This window comes from Anguilla rostrata, chromosome 11, assembly GCF_018555375.3.
Source record: "Anguilla rostrata isolate EN2019 chromosome 11, ASM1855537v3, whole genome shotgun sequence".
NCBI classification, from domain to species: domain Eukaryota; kingdom Metazoa; phylum Chordata; class Actinopteri; order Anguilliformes; family Anguillidae; genus Anguilla; species Anguilla rostrata.
The window spans coordinates 15,748,133-15,769,256 of NC_057943.1; the positions used below are offsets into that span (position 1 = coordinate 15,748,133).

Here is a 21,124-nt window from a genome sequence, read left to right on the forward strand (position 1 = left end):
AAATATTCCCTGCTGTGATTCTGCCAATTTTCAGTCATCTTAAAGTTTGCAGTTTCCCTGCATATTTTCTAAATGTATTTCAGTGTTAATTTATTTACATGGGCTACAGTCTAATCTTTTCTGATGTTTTCTGGCATGATGACAAGAAAATTTGTCAATTTTGAATCCAATCCATATGTCTTTAAAGAAAATGAATGCAATTCATTTCTGACTTCAAACAGGCACAAATGAAAGACACTGCAGAATTTACTAAAGGCAATGAATGTATCTCTTTCCTCTGAACAAAGCTTGGTGGCCTTTGACCTTTTCATTACCTCGTGGTCCAGTGTTTCTGGAGCAGAAGGAATAGTGGGAGGACAGTTTCCTGTCTTATGGTCATCATCACGCTTCATCATACCTGAATGCTCATATTAAAGACTGAAAGTATCCTTTCTTGCAATTGCAAACTTTGAAGTGCATATACGAAAATAGATTCTGAAGGTGACTTTGCTGTTTACTGTACACACTGTTGGCCTGTCTATTTATGGCACTGTTACTTGTTCATTTTTGGGGAGTATCAACAGACTCCCTGTAGATCAGAGGGACCAGGTGTTATGGACTCTATGCCTATTGACACGGGACATATGGGATCATTTCTGAGTCACTACTAAAAATGTATGAAGCATCAAATCTACATGAGCTATAATTATCTTGCACACTGCAGCAAATCAAAAGGACTGTGTCAGACGGCACAACAGAGGGATATGGACGGCGAGAGAGAGAGAGAGAACAAGAGTGAGAGCTGGAGAAAGCAACATTGTCATTAGAGCAGAGGTGACTGTTTCTATGGTAACGACAGTGCCCTGAACTGCAGTTGCTAAAAGATGGATCTGAGGCTGAGGAGCCACAGTGGCCCTGTTGAATTCCTCAAAAGTTCTGTTTTTTCAGAGTTTATAAGTCTAATATGTATAATAAAGCTGCTTGCGATGAACTCAAATGTGCAAAAATAAGCATGCACCCGGCATTGTCTAAACAGGACACCACATAGAAATGTGAGAGGGCCTTTAGAATTAGTGGGTCTTCTCTCCTCATCTGTCTGGTGGAGAAATAAAGAGGCAAGAGCACAACACTCCACTGGTTTCACTGTCTAAACATCCTCAGTAGAGATTGAGAGTGGGTGGAGGCTGAACTAGAGCAACTGGACAGAGCTGTCCCTCAATCCAGACCTGAGAGACCTGCAGTTACAAATCGCATGTCCTTGATACATTTAACATGCATGCTGCCACTCCCCCTTCCCAAGTTTGAAAAACCAAGAGAGAGAGAGAGAGAGGGTGGGAGGGAGGGAGGGAGGGAGGGAGGGAGGGAGGTGGAGAGAGACAGAGAGCGGGGGGTGCTAGAGGGAGGAAAGGAGAGTCAAGGAGAACTAGAGGGAAAGTGAAGGAGACTTTAGAAAGATAGCAGGAGAGAAGGGAAGAAAAGCTAGAGGGAGAAGAAGAGATGGAAAGGAGGATAGGAAAGGGACGCTAGAGGGGTAGAGAGATAGCAGTAGGGGAAGGACAGGGAAAGAGAGCTAAGAGTGAGTGAGAGAAACCTAGCTGGGGGGAGAGAGATTGGAGTAAATGCTGGGTCTCTCATATGCAAAATGTTTCTGGTTCAGGGTGTGATATGAATGGCACTGAGAGGGGCTGCATGGAGCATTGCTGACTCCAGTGGGCTGAATCATATTCTTTCCACCCTGATGCCTGGAGAGGCCAGATTTGTCCTCCGTTGGGCTCGTTCCGTAAGTCACTCTTATACATGACATTATGAGAGCCCAGTGATTTGGCATCTGTAGGAATGCAGTACATAGAAGAGCCAAAATGCTGGCTACAGACATGGTGTTTTCGTTTCTGTAGTTTGCTTCCTGGGCCACTCATTAGCCTGTTTGTTGTCGTTGATGTAACAGAAGGTTTGTGTGGGCTGTAGTTGGTGTAGCTGTTAATGTCGTCCTGAGTGTTACCACTGTAAGACTCGGGAGATTCAGTAGAAGGGAAATGGTGTTCAAACAAAAGCCCACATACTGTAAATACATTCACCATATACACACGCACATACATACACACTATTATGGAGTGGGATTGAAGCAGGTAATCCAAAGAAAGGGAAGGGGGCGGGGGGAGAGGGAGGGGAAAAAGGGGTATAAGTAGTAGCAATAAGTAGCAACAGAAGAAAAACCGGAGGAGAAAGAAACCTCAGCAGGTTTTTTGTCATTCTGCTCAGTCACCCCAAGATGTTCTCCCAGACTGTGTGTAGGGAGGCGAGGTGATGGGCGGCACGCGACAAAATAATTGTTTAAATCCTGTGTCTCGGCTTAGCATGAGTATGACTCAAAGGTGTGTAAATAATGCTGGTTAGCCACCATGCTCCGATGATCGCTCTTTATAAATAGCTCCTCAATTAAGTTCCATTTCCAGGCAGCCGGGCGGGCAGGCAGACAGGAGCTGTGCCATGCACTCCACTGTCGTGCGGCTGCTGAGTTAAGTGATTGCCAATTAGTAGGCCGGGCTGTTGTTGTTGATGATGTTGTTGTTGTTGATGTTGTCGTGCGCACACTGATCAGCCAGAGAGGTGTCCAGCAGCAGCCTCTGCCTCTGTCTTTTTCAGGGTCAGAGTGTGTGAGTCTGTGAGAGAGAGAGAGAGAGTGATTGCGTGTGTGTGTGTGTGTGTGTGTGTGTGTGTGTGTGTGTGTGAGCGAGAGAGTGCGGGTGTGTGTGTGTGTGTGGTGTGCATGTGTCTGCATGTGCTTGTGTGCTATATTTTCACAAGTGCTCAAGGTCATCCTGTGTAAAGGTGACACTTCTCATAAATGCAGTTCTGATAAGATTTTCATCACACCGATCAGTCACTATGCATCTGTCAGCCTCTATCCTGCATGCATTTATTATGCTAACATTTACTGTATATAAATGAGCATGGACTACAGGAAATGACTCAACAAAGTCAAGGTTACGGAGCACAATGCCTGAGTTGTAGGAGTTAAACAACTCACAGCAATAACCTTGTTACACAGCCTATCATCCATTTGATCTTTTTGTGGCACTGTCAGACTGTGATGAATCTATGGCTCTGATTGGCTGATGAGACATTGTATCTACAGCCAGGCTGACAACCACGTGTGTATCAGTGCTCTCAAGTGGCTATCTCGCCAAAGGCTTTAGAATGTAACTTTGAAAATAAGGAAATTCAGATAGTTACAACACAGGTTTTCTCATCCCTTTTCTCCAAGGTCAAACTGTTGATCTTAAATCCTTCTGGATGTGTCACCTTTTGTCTTCCAAATTTTTTGGTAAGAAAACTGCACAAAAATATGGCAAGAAAATATGAGAAAATTTGGAGGAGGGTTAGGGCAGGTGGGACAGGGGCAGGGGTCACACAAAGAGAGGAAGGAAAACAAGCATGCAGTGCAAGGTACTGTAAGCGATTGCATCTGTTTCAACAAGAGTCAGTCAAACTCCTGCCCTGCGGATCCTTCCAGCATCACTGCAGCCCTCCCCCCCTCCTCCTCTGCCGCCCCCGCCCCCCCCCGCCCCATCTCCTAGGGAACATTGGCAGAGCTGGCATTTCTGCTGCCATCTCAGCGTCTGGCGACAGAGCAGATGTGTGTCCAGGAGAGCGTGACTGGAGAGGCTCAGGTGTGTTACACCGAGGCCTGTAGCAAAACAAGAACGCCTTCTCCCCTTCACCTTTCCAGCATGTTTGCTTTGGGAAGCTCTCTGACGTCTCAGAGTGTCCCAGCGGAGGCAGGGGGGAGGGGGGGTTCTCAGAACCTTCCTCTCTAGAGAATGTGGAGCATGGACGGACAGATGACTGATGATATCAATTACTTCATGTTTCAAGGCCACCTAAGGTTTCATCTGAAAAAAAAACAAAAATGCTTTAAGCAGTACACAACACTCATCTGTGTGTAGTATCTATTAACAACTTTTTAGTGATCATTAAAAAAAAACAACAGTATATGTGTCCTGTCTTGTTGCTGTGTTCATGTTCTGAACATGACATCTCTGTTATATTTTGACAGTCCAAATATCCCCAAGTTGCTGTCACACTGTTGGGTTTTATGGTCCAGTTTTATGACTGCTTCCTTCTCAATCGTCTCGGCACCATTTTGGTTCTATCATTATTTACACCATGCCACCCCAGCAAAAGTTGAATTCGTAATGTTTTTTTTTTTTGGTTGAGTGTTTAAAGATAAGTAGCAGTGATCATCTGTCGCCCTGTGGAACTGATGGGATTGCAGGTAGACCACTGGCACCGTGCTTCATTAAACATGTGCTTAACCCGTGGCCCCCACCCCAGCAGAGACCCTGGGCCAGCCGCACCAGATGGCCACTAATTGGGAGGCAGACAGGCCTATCTACCTGGGGGGCTATGGGAGGTGGCTTGATGTCCAAGGATACCTCTCTCTCTCTCTCTCTCTGTGTGCATGTGTGCGTGCGTGGGTGCATGCGTGCACCACTGCGTGAGTCTAAAATTTGTCCGGCATGAGCCATAACGCTGGACCTGGGCTGGTGTTCAGTGCTCAGTGTTACATAAAGCTTGCTTTATGCATTCCAGGACAGGGATTAGCATTGAACTCCAAGCCCATTGATCTCAGTTTTCCTCATCAAGACAGTGGTGCGTTCCACACTGTAGCAGAGAAGGTCAGAGGGAGCCTGACAGTCCGTAGAGAAACAGGCCTTTCAACTGAAAGTGTCGCATAATTTCTGACATATGATTTCACACTTTGCTATGAGCAAACCTGAGCAGTCTGCAAACATCTGACATGCCATGAAAACCATTCCCACAAACATTTAATAAAAAGAGGTAGGGTGAAGACGAAAGGCCCAAATAGTGTTCCCAGAAATGTTCGCAAAATTTTAAACCATTCAAATATCTGTCAAAGTAGTTTTCACATAGGATTTAAGGACTAGCGTGCAAAAGGACCAAGAAACGGTTGGTGACAAAGTTTCATGTTAGTAAAAATGTGATTTGTTTGTGCCAAGCGCTGAAGCGTGCATGCTTAGATCCAGCCTGCTGAGCTACTGTTGGGCCCGTTTACTATGGAAAATTGGTGAGCAGAGAAGTAATTTAACTTTTGTAAGTGCCGTTGGAACGACAGCCCCCCCGTTGGCTCCCTGGTGTTGCAGATGGATTCGAGGTCTGGTTGCTCCCCACAATGCAGAACACTGGCAGGGAAGGGCGGCGTCGTTCCCAGTAAGAAAGGATCTGTGGACTGGCAGAAAAGCTGTCCTTCAGTGTGCCTGATGAAAAAGAAGCTGTGACCTCCGCGGAGGTCCACGCCTCTGGCACCTGCCAGCCTAGATCAGCGCTGCTCATCTTAATTGAGTTTATGAAGACTTTATTTATGAAGAAACTGTTAGCGTAGCTTTCACTGGGGTCTCCCTGGCATAGCATGCGGGGGATTTATTAGCCCTGTGGGCTGTGCCCTGTCTGCCTTCCTATCCACATTATCACCCTTTAAAGCATCTCCCTAAAGCATCTCCTTAGCATCACTGTCTTTCACAAGAAACACAGACTTTCAATGACACTTTAAGCTCGTAAACGTTATTTTTTTTGATGCCAATGGACAAAAAGAGCGCAATTTAGATGTCACTTGCAAATTTGATGGAATAGGCCTTGACTAATTTGCATACTCTGCCTTCCGGTGTTAAATACCGCCTGCACCCTGCGGTGCTTGGTTAAGCTTATTCTGAGGGGCAGGCAACAAACTGCACCTTGATGTGGGTTTGTTCTATCCATCAACACAGACCCTGCACATTTGTGTCAGAGAGCTTTTATAGTGCCTTGACAAAAAGAGTAAATGTGTGGCTGGGCTGAGCATACAGAGAGAATGTGAGGGGCATATATCACCCTGTTGCTTTGGGCAGGGGGGTTGCAGGCGGGCACCATCAATCCTGCCATTTCCTATGAAACACCATCCACAGCCGGAGGGACAGTCTCCTTTCAGAGCCGAAGCTATTTTCAGCTCCATGCGTCCACCCCCGCCCACCCCCCCACCCCCCCCCATACTCACCCCCACCACCACCCCCCTCACTCCCCCCAGTCCCTGCTCTCGCCCTCTGTCTCATGGAATCATAGCCTGTGGCCCAACTTTTCATGAAAATACTGAGGAGCACAAGGGGTGTTGTGAAAATGGGACAGTGAAAAAGCACAAAACACAAAGGTGTTACCCTGGCCGGGGAAAAAAATGCAGACAAACGTAAAAGGCATTTGAAGCCCTGTTTTTTTCTGCCTGTTACGGTATTTTTTTCATTTTTTATTTTTTGTTCAGGTATGTCACCAGTTTGTCAAGTCTTTTCTGTGTATTTTATAGACTTTAGAATTAGTTGTACTACAGTATAGTAATTGTATCCAGAATGATAGACTTCTATTCTGTCTGAGTTCTGGCTGTTGTCTCAAGCCAGCTTCTGGAATATTTAGATTAGGGAATGTTCAATGAGAAGACCATGGTGTGGCCATAGGGAGAAACTGAATTCATGAAATAGACTGGCTCTTCTGGATCCACAGGAAGTGTCACATGAAGAAGGGTGTCATCCTGAAAATGCTGTGCATCTTGCTGTCTAATACGGTGCAGAAAGAGCACTGAAGCATTTGCACGTCTCTCTTTCAAGGCCGCTGTCTCCGTGTGAGCGCTGCCGCAGACTCCTGACCATCACCGAGGCTCACGGTCTGAGTGATTGGCCCTCACCAGGATCGCGCGCTGCTTCGACTGTAGAACGCCTAGCGTACGCCGCTGCGCGGAGCGATCTAGCCCATCTCCTCTGCTTTCTGAGCATGACCAAAGCCGTCTCGCAGTGAGAGAAAAAAAAAAAGAAAAAAACATTCCTGGCCGATTCACGCCGCCAGTGCCCTTGAGGACGCGCGTCCTTGTCCGAGGGAGAATAATAACAAGGCAGGTCCCGGAGAGGGCCTCGCACAACAATGTGGGGTCCAGGCAGCGGCTAGCCGGGCCGGCGCCACCGTCACTGCTGGCCCACTGCTGTGCCCAAGATAACGGGGCGGGTCTGTCCATTACCCGTGATGTCGAGAGGCGGGACGGAGAGGGGAGGGGGAGATGTCTGTGTGTGAAGACTCTTCAGCTCTTTTCATTTTCACCCACTTTCCCGATTCAGGATTTGACTCTTATTTCTGGAGTATGAGAAGAAAAATGTGCATTTTTGCTTCCTTCACTAGCAGTATAAATCTTGTTCTTGCAGCTCCATATGTGTACCTGCTATGGACAGCAGTGTGGCATAGTGCTTTGAGCAACTATGACTAGAAGATTGTATGCTTGAAACCTTTCACTTCCTTCGTGCATGGAGTGCATCTTCCAGGACATTTTGATTGCACGCAAATAGAGCGAAGGGTATCTTGCAGGAAAATAGTCTGAGTGGGTCCTGACCATACTTCCCTTTCATCAATGTCCATACACCCATTTGCTTGTATTTTTCTTCACTATAGAATTCTGGTTGTTTACAGGCTAATTGTAAATTTGGCTATACTGTAGCTGGCCAACTGTAGTTTACTGTCCGAAATTCACAAACCGCAAGAATGTGACCATTACCGCTTGGTACTCACAGGCTACTCTAGCTAATGCATGCAATTAGAAGTGGCCTATTGCCTACTGTTTTAAATTCTGCAAGTAAACCCTGATTCCTCTGGGCCGTTATATCAAGTCTGACCTTAATTAGTGATTGCTGGCTTGCTAGCTGTGATGACTGGCTAGCTAGTTAGCATAATAAATATTTTTGAGGTATGGTCCAGCCAACAATTTACATCAATACAATTCAGGTTGGACTGATATGTCATAAGTTTAAATCATAGCTCACTAGTCATTCCAGATAGTAGTGAATATTTCAATAGCTTACCCATTGGCACAGACCACACATCCTCTTCTCTTGAAAATGTACCGCAGGAAATTTCCAGTTTCCTAATTAATGTGAGTAACATCATCCCACAAGGCTGATGTGTGATTCCCATAGGAGTTCTAGGATCAGGTACAGTCATGCAACTTCTATTTGGGCTTAATGAAGCACTGATTCTAGATCTGTTCTTAGAAGTACTTGCTTCTAGTTGTCTGAAACCTTAGTTGCAGTGTTGTTTTTTTAACTACCAGATGTCACTGTTGAATTTTCATTGAGCATTAAATGAGCTTTGAGCATTAACTTATATTAACTGAGCATGAAATTATAATCAAATATATGTTTTACCCGATGTCTAGCCTCGGCAGCAAGAGAATTAAGCCCACAGGAAACCCCACAGTAAAATATTAAACTGTAATCTTTGCGAGTCACCATAGATAAGGGCATTTCATAATGTAATTATGCTGAACATTTCTGCCTTACTCCACCTGGGAGCTGGCTCTGCTAGGCGGACACTTTGCTGGACTAACTACAGCGCCCACCGAAGAGCCATGTTGGATACCTTAGACGTGCAAACACACTTACTGTGGACGCTCAGTGGAGTGCAGCAGCTGCAGATGACTGTCATCGCTGTAAGTCTGTCTGCAACGAGTTCCCCGTGAATTCTAAATGAGGGCTGAAATACTGCTGGACAAATGTCATCCGAGCCATCTCAAATCCTGCCCTTCTTCATCAGGAATGCACCCAATCAGCACGTGACTCCACATCTGCGCATGTCACAGATATGGGGGGTTTGTATTGTAGTTCAGTACAGATAGGCTTTTGTGCCTTAGCTTATGCATTTATGTTTAATTTTAGAGCATGATGTTATACCTGCTGTATTCACAAGTAATTCCCCAGGAAAACGAATCCATTCAATTCAGAGTGGGACCAACCTGCCTAGCAGTCACTCAAGGCGATGTGCATGTTGTTTGTATTGTTGATTCTATTTTTGGAATTTCTTAATATTCTGAGCCATGGCGATGGCTCTGTGGTTCCAATATTTAATCTTGGATCCTCTTTCATGAGTATTTGCACTACATTGATGCCACTGGAGGCTCTCCCAGATTCCTTTTAATAGAAAAGGTATTTCCACTCCTGCCACAGTGTAGCGTGTCCAATCGAAAGCTATTGCATGAGGTTTGACAGATAGGAGGCTTACTGCGAATCTGGGAGGCGAGACACGGGCGAGCCCGGCGGTGGGATGGAGCGCGTTTCTCAGGCGGCGCGTCGCGCTCCCTTTCCACTCTGTCTCAGGGACCAACTCAGATAGACGCTCCACAATGTTATCATCCCCACTGCCTGTGTGATCGCCTACTGCCCCCTTTCACTGCTGGCACTGAGACCCGACTCTGAATAACCATTTCTACTTTGCTGATTTCCCCACCCCCTCCCTCCATCCCTTCTCCCCCCTGGCTCACACATACTCTCCCCCTCTCTCACCCTGTTTCTTCAACTCCTCACCGTGCCCAAAGTTCCTTGTGTTTTGTCTCTGTAATCCCTCTGTTTTCCCGTGTGTTTGTCTGTTTCCCTTTTCCTTCTCATTCAGTTCAATTTAGTTTGAATTCAAAATGTCCTATTGGCATGAGATGCAAACCAGAAAATATTGCTACATATTTCTGGCAAGGCAAGACAGTACAGTGATATTACCATAAAATGTACATCTAGGTTTATGTTGTCAAGGGAGATGAAAAGCATCTATAAGTTTGAAGGTTTTGCTGTCTTGCTCACATGCTTCCTCCACCCTAGTAAGCTTTTCAAGATGATTTTGCCACTAATGTTCTGTGCTGCTGTTAGTTTCAGGTTCTTGCTGGTGGCTGAGGCCGCTGTTAGGACTAATAGCTGGTGCGCTGTGCACAGCTCTGTCATTAATGCCTTCTTTAACAGAATAAACTCCATCTGCCTTCATGAAAGCCGCATAAACCAGTCAAGTAAAAAATGAAAATAACCCTGGGCAGTTTTATTAACCCCAGTAGGATTATTTCCTTCCATTTGGCTCCTTTTATTTACTTGCCTATTTATTTGTATATTTATTTATTTATCTGTGTCAGCGGTGATTTTGTGAAGATTGCAGCAGCGCTGCAGATGAGAGGGAGAAATGTGCTGGTCCTTTATCTATGTTTCTCAGGAGGTACTGCAGTTGGTTAGGGTGCAGTGGGGCGAGTTAAGGTTTAGCGTGCGGAGTTAAGGTTTAGTGTGCGGAGTTAAGGTTTAATGTGCGGAGTTATGGTTTAGTGTGCAGAGTTAAGGTTTAGCGTGGGGAGTTATGGTTTAGTGTGGGGAGTTATGGTTTAGTGTGGGGAGTTAAGGTTTAGTGTGGGGAGTTATGGTTTAGTGTGGGGAGTTATGGTTTAGTGTGGGGAGTTATGGTTTAGTGTGGGGAGTTATGGTTTAGTGTGGGGAGTTATGGTTTAGTGTGGGGAGTTAAGGTTTAGTGTGGGGAGTTATGGTTTAGTGTGGGGAGTTAAGGTTTAATGTGCGGAGTTATGGTTTAGTGTGCAGAGTTAAGGTTTAGCGTGGGGAGTTATGGTTTAGTGTGGGGAGTTATGGTTTAGTGTGGGGAGTTATGGTTTAGCGTGGGGAGTTATGGTTTAGTGTGGGGAGTTATGGTTTAGTGTGGGGAGCTATGGTTTAGTGTGGGGAGTTGTGGTTTAGTGTGGGGAGTTATGGTTTAGTGTGGGGAGTTATGGTTTAGCGTGGGGAGTTATGGTTTAGCGTGGGGAATTAGTGAGATAGTGAAATAAATTTGGGTGGATTTAGGTTAGAACACCTGGGTGCTGAGTGAGAGCTGTTGCAGTAGGGTGAGAACAGATTAGGTGGAGTCCAGGGAATATAGTGGGAAGTGCATTGGGTTCTATCTTACTGAGGTTGAGCAAGGTATATTAAGGTGGAGTCAGCTCAGTAAAGGCTTTTTGGCTTTGTTCTTTCTCTCTCAATCTAGACTTTTTAAGGCAAACATCAATCGGTATCTCTTCTTCTTGTTTGGGCACCATATGTAGTATATTGCAGACAGTTTTTGCTGTCCGCTGTTGTAAACAGTGCTTTGCAGCAATGCAATGAGATGAGATGAACCATGCAGGGGGTCTTGTAACAAGGTCAGCCGAAGGGTGATTATTGTATTGTCTGTGGTGCTGATGGCTCTGTAACCACTGCGTCTCTGCAAGTCTTACACCTCTGCCACCGAGCCCCTTAAAGAACCAATATTTGCTACTTGTATACTGGATAAGATATAAGCATTAATACAAGACAGAACTCAGGTTATACTGATGAAAATCATTGTGTATACATGCATCGTGCATGTGTGTGTTGTGTTTGTGTGTATGTGTGTGTGTGTTTGTGTGTGTGTGTGTGTGTGTACATGAGGAATATGTCTACAGTTTTCTAAATGTGAGCAGTCTTATTTTTGAAGCACTGCCTGACCTGGATATTTTCAAGTTTGCTAATGTGGCTGCGGTGTTCTAACAGTTTTTTTGTTTACTGCATCATACCTATGTAAAATAAACAAAATGCAAACATTTGCTTGTTTTTTGTTTGTTTGTTTGTTTTTTTTGTTGTTTTTTCTTTTTTTGCAGGCGAGTGATATTGAGTACTATGATTCCAAGGCAGACTCAGACTCCGTAAGTATTGTTTATTTGTGTTATTGATTTGTCCTCCACCCCCTCCCCCTGAATGCAGCAGCCCATCTTCCACTTATCTCTCTGAACTGGTGAAAATTGACCATGGCACTTTGACTTTTTCTGCAGAAGAGAGGTTTGGTTGCAGTGCATGTTTGAAGTGCTTCCATTGCAGCTCTCCTCCCCGGCTTCCTCACGCTAACATTCTGTGCCTTCTTTTCAATAAAATGAAATTATGCGGCAGCACAGATTAAGTTTCCCATTTGTCTTAGTGCTTTTTAAGTGCCGGGACCTGGCAACTAATAATGCCTAGGTCCAATACACTATACTATAGAGCTGAGCTTGCTAGATCTTGTTCCGGCTCTATGTTCACTGTCCATGACATGTTTTGTTCTCGTGCCATTCCATCTACGAGGCATGTGCTGAAATGTTTTGAGTCATTTTGTTGTCATATCCTTGAGGATCTGTAAAGCATGCTGACAGTCCCCGCTTCCACTACCCATCCACCCCACTGCCCACCTCCCCTTATTTTTTCTTCTCAATGTCACAAGAACAGCGCATGTCAAGGAACTGATTTATTGGCTGCTAGGGGAAATGTGAAATTCCCAAACTACCAAAGCACAAAGGTAGGAATGAAGGTGTGAATGGAAAGGAGAAGAAAGAAGGAGAAGGAGGGGGGAGCAGGGCGAAAGCATAAATCAAAAGCGAGGTATTCGGATGTGATTAATGGCAAATAGTTAAGAACCTGCCAAGACCCCTAATTGGTAGAGATCAGTCATCGTTAACGCGGCGGCCATGGAGGCCTGGGCTCCCGCTCACCTCTGTGACCCGGGGTTCATCCTGATGGCCGTGGACACAGCACTGAACTCCACCCCTTCAAGCCCTGCCATTGGTCAGTGCCATTTCACGGATGGCACCAATTTCCAAATCAGTAGAACAGCTTTGGATGTTGATTGCTAAAGCACATCTCTGTGCTAGCCCACCCTTTTCCCCTGCCCTTCTTGCTGGTTTAAACAAGGGGCAACCAGGCTGGAGTTGTAATACTTATACACATAATTGTAATACATGTGCCAAGTAGATAAGCCACTGGGGGCACTGAGTTCAGAGCCTTAGGTTCATTTGTGTAGCCTTATAAACTTTATTTATAAAAACATTATAAACCCACTGGTGTAGAGGCATATGCTACATATGGGTTATAATGCAATATAGCCAAATTCTTTTGGGTCTCGGTGTTCAACTGTAAAAGCAAAATTCCAGAAAAATATGTAAAAACATTCAGCGTCAAATGATATTTTGCTGACAGTAAAGGGGATGGAGGGATAAAGCTGAAGTATTCGAGCCATGCCTTGATTGTCTGAAGTGTTCTGAGCCGTCAATCCTGAAAAAGAGAAAGGAAGGGAACTAAGGACCTGTTTGCACCTGTCCTTTGACTCACAGGAATCGGCTCGTTATGAAAAAAGACAGACAGGTTTGGGGAGAGGAACTGTTAGCAGCCAGTCCGTCACTTAAACAGACCCCTGTCATCACATTGGTACTCAGATTTGTGGAAAGTCCTCACCACCCATCCTCCCCGCCTGTTCGGCAGCCGAGCGCTCGTTTTACTCACCAGCCCCAAGCCTTGTTCCAGCTCCGAGCGCCGGCCCGGCTGACCTGTCCTCTGTGGTTTGATCATTTAATGAAGCCATGATGGTGATATGCTCAGAATGGCGGGGATCTGACAGTGTCCTAAGGATCTGCTGAAATAATTAATGGTGATTTGTCGATGAGGCTGGGGAATTAATGTGCAACTTCTGACAAATGCCTGACAAAACCTCCGGCGATAGTTCCGTGTCTCCTCTCTTCTGTAGCTTTGCTGAAAATTACCCATAGGCCATCACTCTCCACTTTCCCAAAGATTGAATTGCCCGAGGGACACTTGTGTCTTTAACATTCTCATACAGAATACTCAGAATCTTACACAGTTGACGTTTTGTTGAACAGGCCACAGGACACACACATTTGTTCACGTTGAGCTGTCGGATGTTTCATTTTGGCTCATCTGGTTGCATGGTCGATTGATTTTCACTGAGAACCCTAACCTGTGCTTCCTATCAGCATTTTCTCTGGTGCTTGTAGCAAGATGGACGCCACGCCCTGATTTCCAGGAACCTTGTGGTACAGTCATTATTGGCCCAAGACAGCCGCTCTCTTTTATTCTGTATCCCTCTGTCCTAGGAAATAATTGTTATCTGTCACGTCCACAGTGATGGTACAGTGCCCTCTTTCTTGCCTTAATGACAGGCCTATGCGATGGGAATTATTCTCACAGCACAGAAGAATAAGAAACTGGAGCACACGTTGGCCTTTATCATGCAAGCTTTCTGCTGTGAAAGGTGCATTAACTCAGATGGGGGTATTTAGAACCACATTGGGCTCTATAAGGTGAATTAGAACTGAGGATGCAGAGGGAAGGAACAATCTGTTCCATGGAAAATGTATTAGCCTAGAAGCGAAGGGGCAGAGTGCTGTTGAAGGTATATTAGCCTAGGAGACAGTGAGGGGGTAGCTTTATGCTCTTCAGTTTGCAGTAGTAAAATGAGGTTTAGAGGGAACTGTGCAGTCTTGTAGAAGGTATATATTTGTCTGGATCTAGCGGAAACACAGGTAGAGGGTACATTGCTTTGTATAGCATCGTGCTGTAGAAGTGTGGTAGTATAGCACTGTGCAGTAGAATGCTCAATGGTCCAAGTGTGGACAGAGCAGGGCAGCATTACATTAAATGATATTACAGGCATTTAGTGACTTGTACAACTTTTAACATAGCGGCAGGCAGTGTGGTGTTTTAGAAGAATGTAGTAGTGCTCTGAGGGAATGGCCCTTTGCTGTAATGTGGTGTAAGTTGCTGCAGGGAGACAGAGGGAACTAGCCTGTTCTGTGGCCTGTCCTCACTGTGAAGAGGGAAATACTACATGGCCTAACAGTGGGGAAGGCCAAGCAGAGTGCAGGTTTCCCCTCACACCATTTTCTCTGAGGTAAGACAGGGCAGAAGGGAAAGAGAGCAAACATGTGTTCTGAGAAAAGAGAGTGAGGAGCAGAGTAACTGAAAAAATGGGGCAACTACTGTCTGCTGAAAATAAACTTTTCTAACAGGTTTTTAAAAAAAGAAAAATATATATATATAAACGAGAGTCAATTTATTTTTTAATGGAAAGGATGAAAGACCGCAGCTGCCTCAAATTCTTTACTTTTCTTGGTCTGTCCTCCTTTGCCCTCCCTCTGCCCCCCCCACCCCCCCACCCCCTGTCTATCAGACTCAACCTGCCTGCAGATCATTCGGATTATTCAGTCCATTGGCGTGAATCGGGGCTGGAGTGCTTCTGAATGCTGACAGGGGGATCTGGCTGCAAGGCCATAGAGTGGATATGACCGTGCAGCAGCCTGTTATTTATAATGCATATAAAAATAAATAAACTGATGTGGGGTTCATGGGTGATGGGTGGGTCTCTCTGCCAATGGGTGGGGGGCATGACCTGCCTTATTAGTTGAAGGAAAGTTGCCGTGACAATCTAAGTACTGTCATGAAGGAAGGCTGCCGCTCCCTCTGATCAGGTAGACATGTGGTAGAGATTTAAATCTAGATTTAATTCTACTCAGGAGCTGATGAAGTTTGTTTTTTTTCTCTCTGAAGGGGAAGGTGTGAGTGTTGGAGGAAGAGTGGAGAGAATAAAAGCAATGAGGGTTTGAAAAAAGAGGAGCGGTTGGAAGCCACCTTGAGGTGAAACTGAAGGAGCTTTGTAGTGAGGTAGAATTTAACCATCGAGAAATAGAACCTTTTACCATTGACCATTTATAGACGGCTTTTGGAAGAATGCTTAGCGCATGTCACTGGAGGTGAAGTAACCCAGAGAAAGTACATTTTCAAGGTTGTTTTAGAACAATGGCTTTGTTCGACATGTTTGTTCCCCTTCCTCCGTGCTTTGACCGATCAAATCCTCACTGTGTATCTGTGTGCTGGGCCGTGTTCCTGTGGTCCAAGCTGTGTATTTTCAGCCTGGACTGTATCGCTTTGTGTTGTGGTGTAAGCTGGGTCCGATGGCCTGGACTGACTCAGTCTGAGCGGTTTGTTCTGCAGAGCAGGTTTGATTGGTCAGGTCATAAAAATGCTGACTCTTGGGGTTTGTGTCCCATCTGTCCCTGTTTCCGCCTGCATCTGTGCTTCTCAGCACACACACACACGTGCGCACACACACACCCGGGCACACACACACATGCACGCACACACACGCATGCACACCACACACACATGCATGCACACACACGCGTGCACACACACACGCACACTCATATGCACACAAACACGCGCACGCACGCTCGAACACACACACATGCACACACACACACGAACGCATGCACACACACATACGCCCGTGCACACATGCACGCACACACACCACACACACATGCACGCACGCGTGCACACACACGAACGCATGCACACACACACGCGCGCACATGCACAGACACACACATGTGCACACACACATGGATGCACGCACACACGCATGCATGCACACACACACACATGAACACACACACGCGTCACACACACGCACGCGCGCACACACACATACACACACGCACACACGCGCGTGCACACATACACACTGATGAGAAGCTGCCTTTTTCCATTATACAGTACCTGCGTTTTTTGACACCTTTTAATTGTTTGTTTGAATCTGCTATGTGTCATCATGTGCCTCTCATGTGCTGTTCTACCACACTTCTCACACACACATCTGAATGAGGTCTCTCTTTCCTGCCCCCTCATACACACAAACACAGAGTAGACTCTAAGGCAGAGTCGCAGCCACACGGCCCCACGGGGAAGAGCTCAATGTGAGCAATGATTATGAGAGCAGAGCAAACAGGGGAAAGAGAAAGGTGGGACTGAAAGAGTCTTCAAAGTGTCATTTTTGGCCTCTTCAACCTTTAATTAAACCTTGAAAACTGGGGAGATAAAATTAACAAATTGGGTAATGAATCGAGCAAAACAGGTGGTAAATGGCTGAAGAAAATTAACCAATCAGTCTTTCCTGTGCGGATTTATTTAGCACCTAATTAGACACTGCCTTGGTTAATTATGATTGGGCTCTTGCAAAAAAAATAAATAAATAAAAAAATCTGTGCTAGAATGACAGCCAAGGGAAAAAAAACACAAAGAAGCAAAGAAATAAACAAATAAAAGCAGCCGACTCCAGATTGCAGCCATATTGGGGTCAACTCCAAGTACAATTACATTGACTGTTGTTCCATGATTAGTAGTAGAAGTTACATTTAGCAAATGACTGTAGTCTCTAATTGGAATTTTTTTTATTGTACTACATATAACGTAATGTCCATTTCCAAGCACATTCACTGGATGTAACGTGTACTGGGAAAGTTTCCTGTAATAAAAAAACCCGGAGTGGGGTTTGAGGGTCTATGGCCTGAATAGACTCTGCTGTCTTAGCAGCACTTCCCTGTTTTTAATGTATTCTAATTGTAATAGAACAGACTGGCATCAGGCCCCATCAGCACCTCATTAAGGATGAAGAGATTAAGAAGTGCTTGTAAGAATCCAGATGCAAAGTGACAGGGGGTTCAGCATCAACATCGCCCTGCTCTGATATGTAATCAAGCAACCCTGCGCCTCCCCCCTCCATGTTTTTTTTTTTTTTTTGGTGATGTAATTGAAGCGCAGGTTCTGACAGACATCCTCTCTCTGTCATGCTGCATAGGGGCACAGAGGTCACCAGCATCAAAACCCATCATCCAGTGAACTGGAGAGTGTTTGCTATTTTAACTTCCCACAATGCTTTCTGCTCCAAGGCATTAGTAATAGTGTATTAGCTAACAGGGTTTTGCTGGTCCCTGCATCCTCCAGCTTTAAAGGCTCGCTGTGGCCTTGAACTAATACAAGAGTGCCCTGTCTCTGGATATTCTGGGGTTACTTAGGGAAATAATAGCCGTGCGATCATCCAGTGTTGCCATGGTTAGGTTTTACCGATGCTATAGTGTCTGCATTGTGTGCTCTAGCTATCAGAAGAGTCTGCCGGCTCTCGCTGGGCTCTGAGCTTCCGATTGGTACATTTTCTAATGTGAAGGCAGGATTATAAAAACAATGCTTCCGTGGAGAGGCTTGAGTGGTGTGTGCAGAGAGGAGGATTGTGGAAGTGAAGGGCTAAGCGTCTGCCTATTGACAGGGCACTTGTGAGCGGGCTGATAACCGAGGAATGAGTGTCAGGGCTTTGGGTGGCTTATTGGGACCTCTCGGTGCATCGGAATGACTCGCATGCACTCCACTGGCCTATCCTGGGCGTGGAACGGAGAGGAGTGATTGCAGAAGGACGGCACAGAGCTGTCATTACAGGACATGGCCAATGAGGATGTGAGGCCACGATGATTTGGTTGTGATGAGATATTAGGGGTAGTCACAATTATGGGAGGCTGTGATGATTGAGGCAATCATGGATACGAATACACCATGGTTTCCATGATGAAACGGTAACCATCTGATTTGCATGGATCTGCCGGCTGTTTATCAGCCTATGTAAGATACCCCTGCGTTATTTGGTGTTAACAAGAGACAGTGAAGCACTTTGGTTTACAACAATCACTGTGCACCCTGCTTTTTTTGTGCATCTGTATAAGTGCATAAGTTTGCATTTGTTTATGCTAATCTTTTCCTCCTATCCCTCTGTCTTCATGAAACATGGGACACGTCACTCTCAGTCTTCATATTGACATGCAAGAGGGGCATCCAGCAAACTTGCTTTTTTTGTTCGTTCCGACAACAGCTTGTAATTGCATTTTAATAGACAATTAAAACAAGGCCATAAATCAATGCATGGCACCAGGAGTATAGATTGAATCAATTTTTTGCTAAACATATTCGGGCCGATTGGTTCTGCTTTTTTCTGCCCCCAATATGTTCTTTCGCAGTCATTGTGTGTGTGCGTGAGCGCATGCATGTGTTCGTGTGTGTGTGTGTATGTGTGTGTCCAGCGCCTACATGCAGGTGCGTGTGTGTGCACATCTACTTGCATGCATGTCTATAGGAAACTATATTTTGTAGTATTCTTAAAATATACCATGCTTGTCTTTATTAATTCTTAAATAATAGTATGCTGAAGTATTCGTAAAATGTACTATTGTATACTTCAGCACACCTGAATTATAATTAATACAATATGAAGAATTTCAGGTATATAACTAATATTGTAATGTGTTTGCAATAGTTATGTAAAGTAATGTGCTTGTGTGCTGTTTTTTGAGGCTGTGTGTATATGTTTAATATGCATGCATTTTGTAGATATTCGTAGACAGGAAAACGTGCAAAGAATTTATATTGAAAAAGGTAGAATGTAAAGGTGTAAAGGTATACTGTCTAACCACAAATTTGTAGTAGTACATTATGTGTTGGTGTGCATGTGGTGTGAATTCCCTGAGGATGAAAATAAATAAATAAATAAAGAAACCAAAGGTACTGTTTAGATCTAGATCCATTTTATTTTTTAAATTACTGGCCCTAGAAAAGGCAGAGTTTCTCTACTGTTGATAGCTTATCAAGATTGAATCCAAAATGTCACATTAATGGAGAAAGATTAAATTCTGAATGCCCTTCATCCTCGTGTGACATTTAACACCTTTCAGATTTTTTACGTGAGGAGCCACGGCATCTGACAAAAATCACTGTACTCAGCAGCAGACACAACCCAGAACCCTCCTCGCACAACTTTACAGTCAGGGGGAAAGGGGTTAGTAACATTTTATTTTAGGGTTTAACTAGAGTAGCCTAGAGTGTACATGGGTAGGACAGGGTTATTTGGCCAGGCCACATATTGATTATGAAGTGTTTATAGCTCCAGGGCATTCAATGATATTTTGACTGAGTTTTCCAGTTTATGTACAAAGATGATAAACAGAAGAAGCTTCTGTCCACATGTTCGCTTCTGCCCCCCCCCCCCCCCCAATTCAATCAAAGGTATCTCCTGACTGAGTATTCCTGTGCTTTTAACATGAAATGATTCATGGTCCTTTCCCATGCCTCTTTGTATGTCATTTCACCTGATTTCAATCATGTTTTCACCTCATTTCCATCCATCCATCCATTATTTGCTTATCCTGGGCAGGGTTGCGGGGGGCTCTGGAGCCTATCCCAGCGTGCATTGGGCGAGAGACAGGAATAAACCCTGGACAGGCCACCAATCCATCGCAGGGATTTTGCCAAATTTGAAATGTTGAAATGTACACAACATCAGCTGAACTGAATCCGTTTCGGTGGTGGTGTGACAAGGTTAAGATTCACACTAACAAGTGTTGACAGAGAAAAGACAGGCTGAGCTCTCTGATGAGTCTGATGAGAACATTATTACCCAGAGCAAGGACTCCCGTCCCCAATTGACAACGAGAGATAGAAGCTGTGTGACATTTCAGCATAGCCCAATCAATCAAAAATGAAGCAAAGCCAAAATCATTAGTTTCCCTCACCTGGTATCCATTTTCCGAGAATACTGCCATACGGAGATTTTCAAAGTATTTGTTTCAGAGTATTAACATGATGCTCAGAAGACAAAGCCTATCTGGGCCTCTGAAGTTATAACTGCTGAATGTGTGTTTTCTGCTGCTCCCCAGTGTTTTGTCAGGAGAACAGTGGATTTTTGAAGTTCTGAAGTCAGAATGTGTCTTTGTAGAAGGGATAACTACCTTTGACATGGAAGTTATTTCATTTACCCACACTGGGAAGCAAAAAAATAGGTGAATGATTACAAATAATTAGATGAAAAAATGAAAGCAAATATTTATGTATCCCAACCTTTCTTTAAATTAAGGTTGCTGTTCACATTGTATAGCCCATGTACTGTACATCTATTCATTTGATTACACTATGACTGAATATGCGTAGACTCTGTACTGTTACTGAATCCCCAGTACAATGTCACTACTGTTTCACAGTATGTGAGAATATATAAAAGATTTAAGCTTGGTTGGTGGTCTGATTATTGGTTGGGATAAGGTTAGCAGACATTTGATTTAGGGTCAGGTGGAAAGTTTAGAATGGATTTTGGTTAAGACATAAGAAGAGGAATGTAAGAAGATAAGGCAGATAACCTGTGCAATTCCATAATTCTGTTTCACATTAGATAATTAGTAATGAAGTATTCGTACAAATGTAATTAGAATTGTGCTAAGTATAAAGTATAGCCAATTTGGATCTTTTGGAGTTAGTGCACACACTTTATACACTATTAAGTAAAACAGGGCCATCTACTGATGAACCTGATTAGAATCGGCAAGCTTGTTAACGGAGGGAAAACAGGTTCTGGACCATTATCAGTATAGAGCTAATTCTCTGTCTCTCTCTCTGCAGCTCAGAGGCTGCTACTGTTATAGCACAGCACATAACCTAATCTAAATGGCTGATACAATGGACAGAACAGCAATTATGAACACACTTCTCAATAGTATCTTGTTTTACATAGACCTTAGCCGAGTGCTGAGCTCAAATACTGAGCCTTACAGACTTCACAGTGAAATGTGAGATTAAGGGAAAGAAGGGTAAGTCAGTCTTTTAAAAATATAAACGCTTAGTTA

At 44.5% G+C, this 21,124-nt stretch overlaps 1 protein-coding gene across 4 annotated transcripts in view; it reads left to right on the forward strand.

Moving 5' to 3' along the window:
• Positions 1 to 21,124, forward strand: part of cacna2d2a (calcium channel, voltage-dependent, alpha 2/delta subunit 2a) — a 235,593-nt gene that overhangs the window by 138,631 nt on the left and 75,838 nt on the right. For 3 of the 4 annotated variants that reach the window (XM_064298221.1, XM_064298220.1, XM_064298223.1), the window contains exon 5: positions 11,471 to 11,515. The exons of the other annotated variant lie outside the window; for it this stretch is intronic. In XM_064298221.1, coding sequence (XP_064154291.1) covers positions 11,471 to 11,515 — 45 coding nt within the window. The remainder of the gene's footprint in view (positions 1 to 11,470; positions 11,516 to 21,124) is intronic. 4 annotated transcript variants of the gene reach the window in all.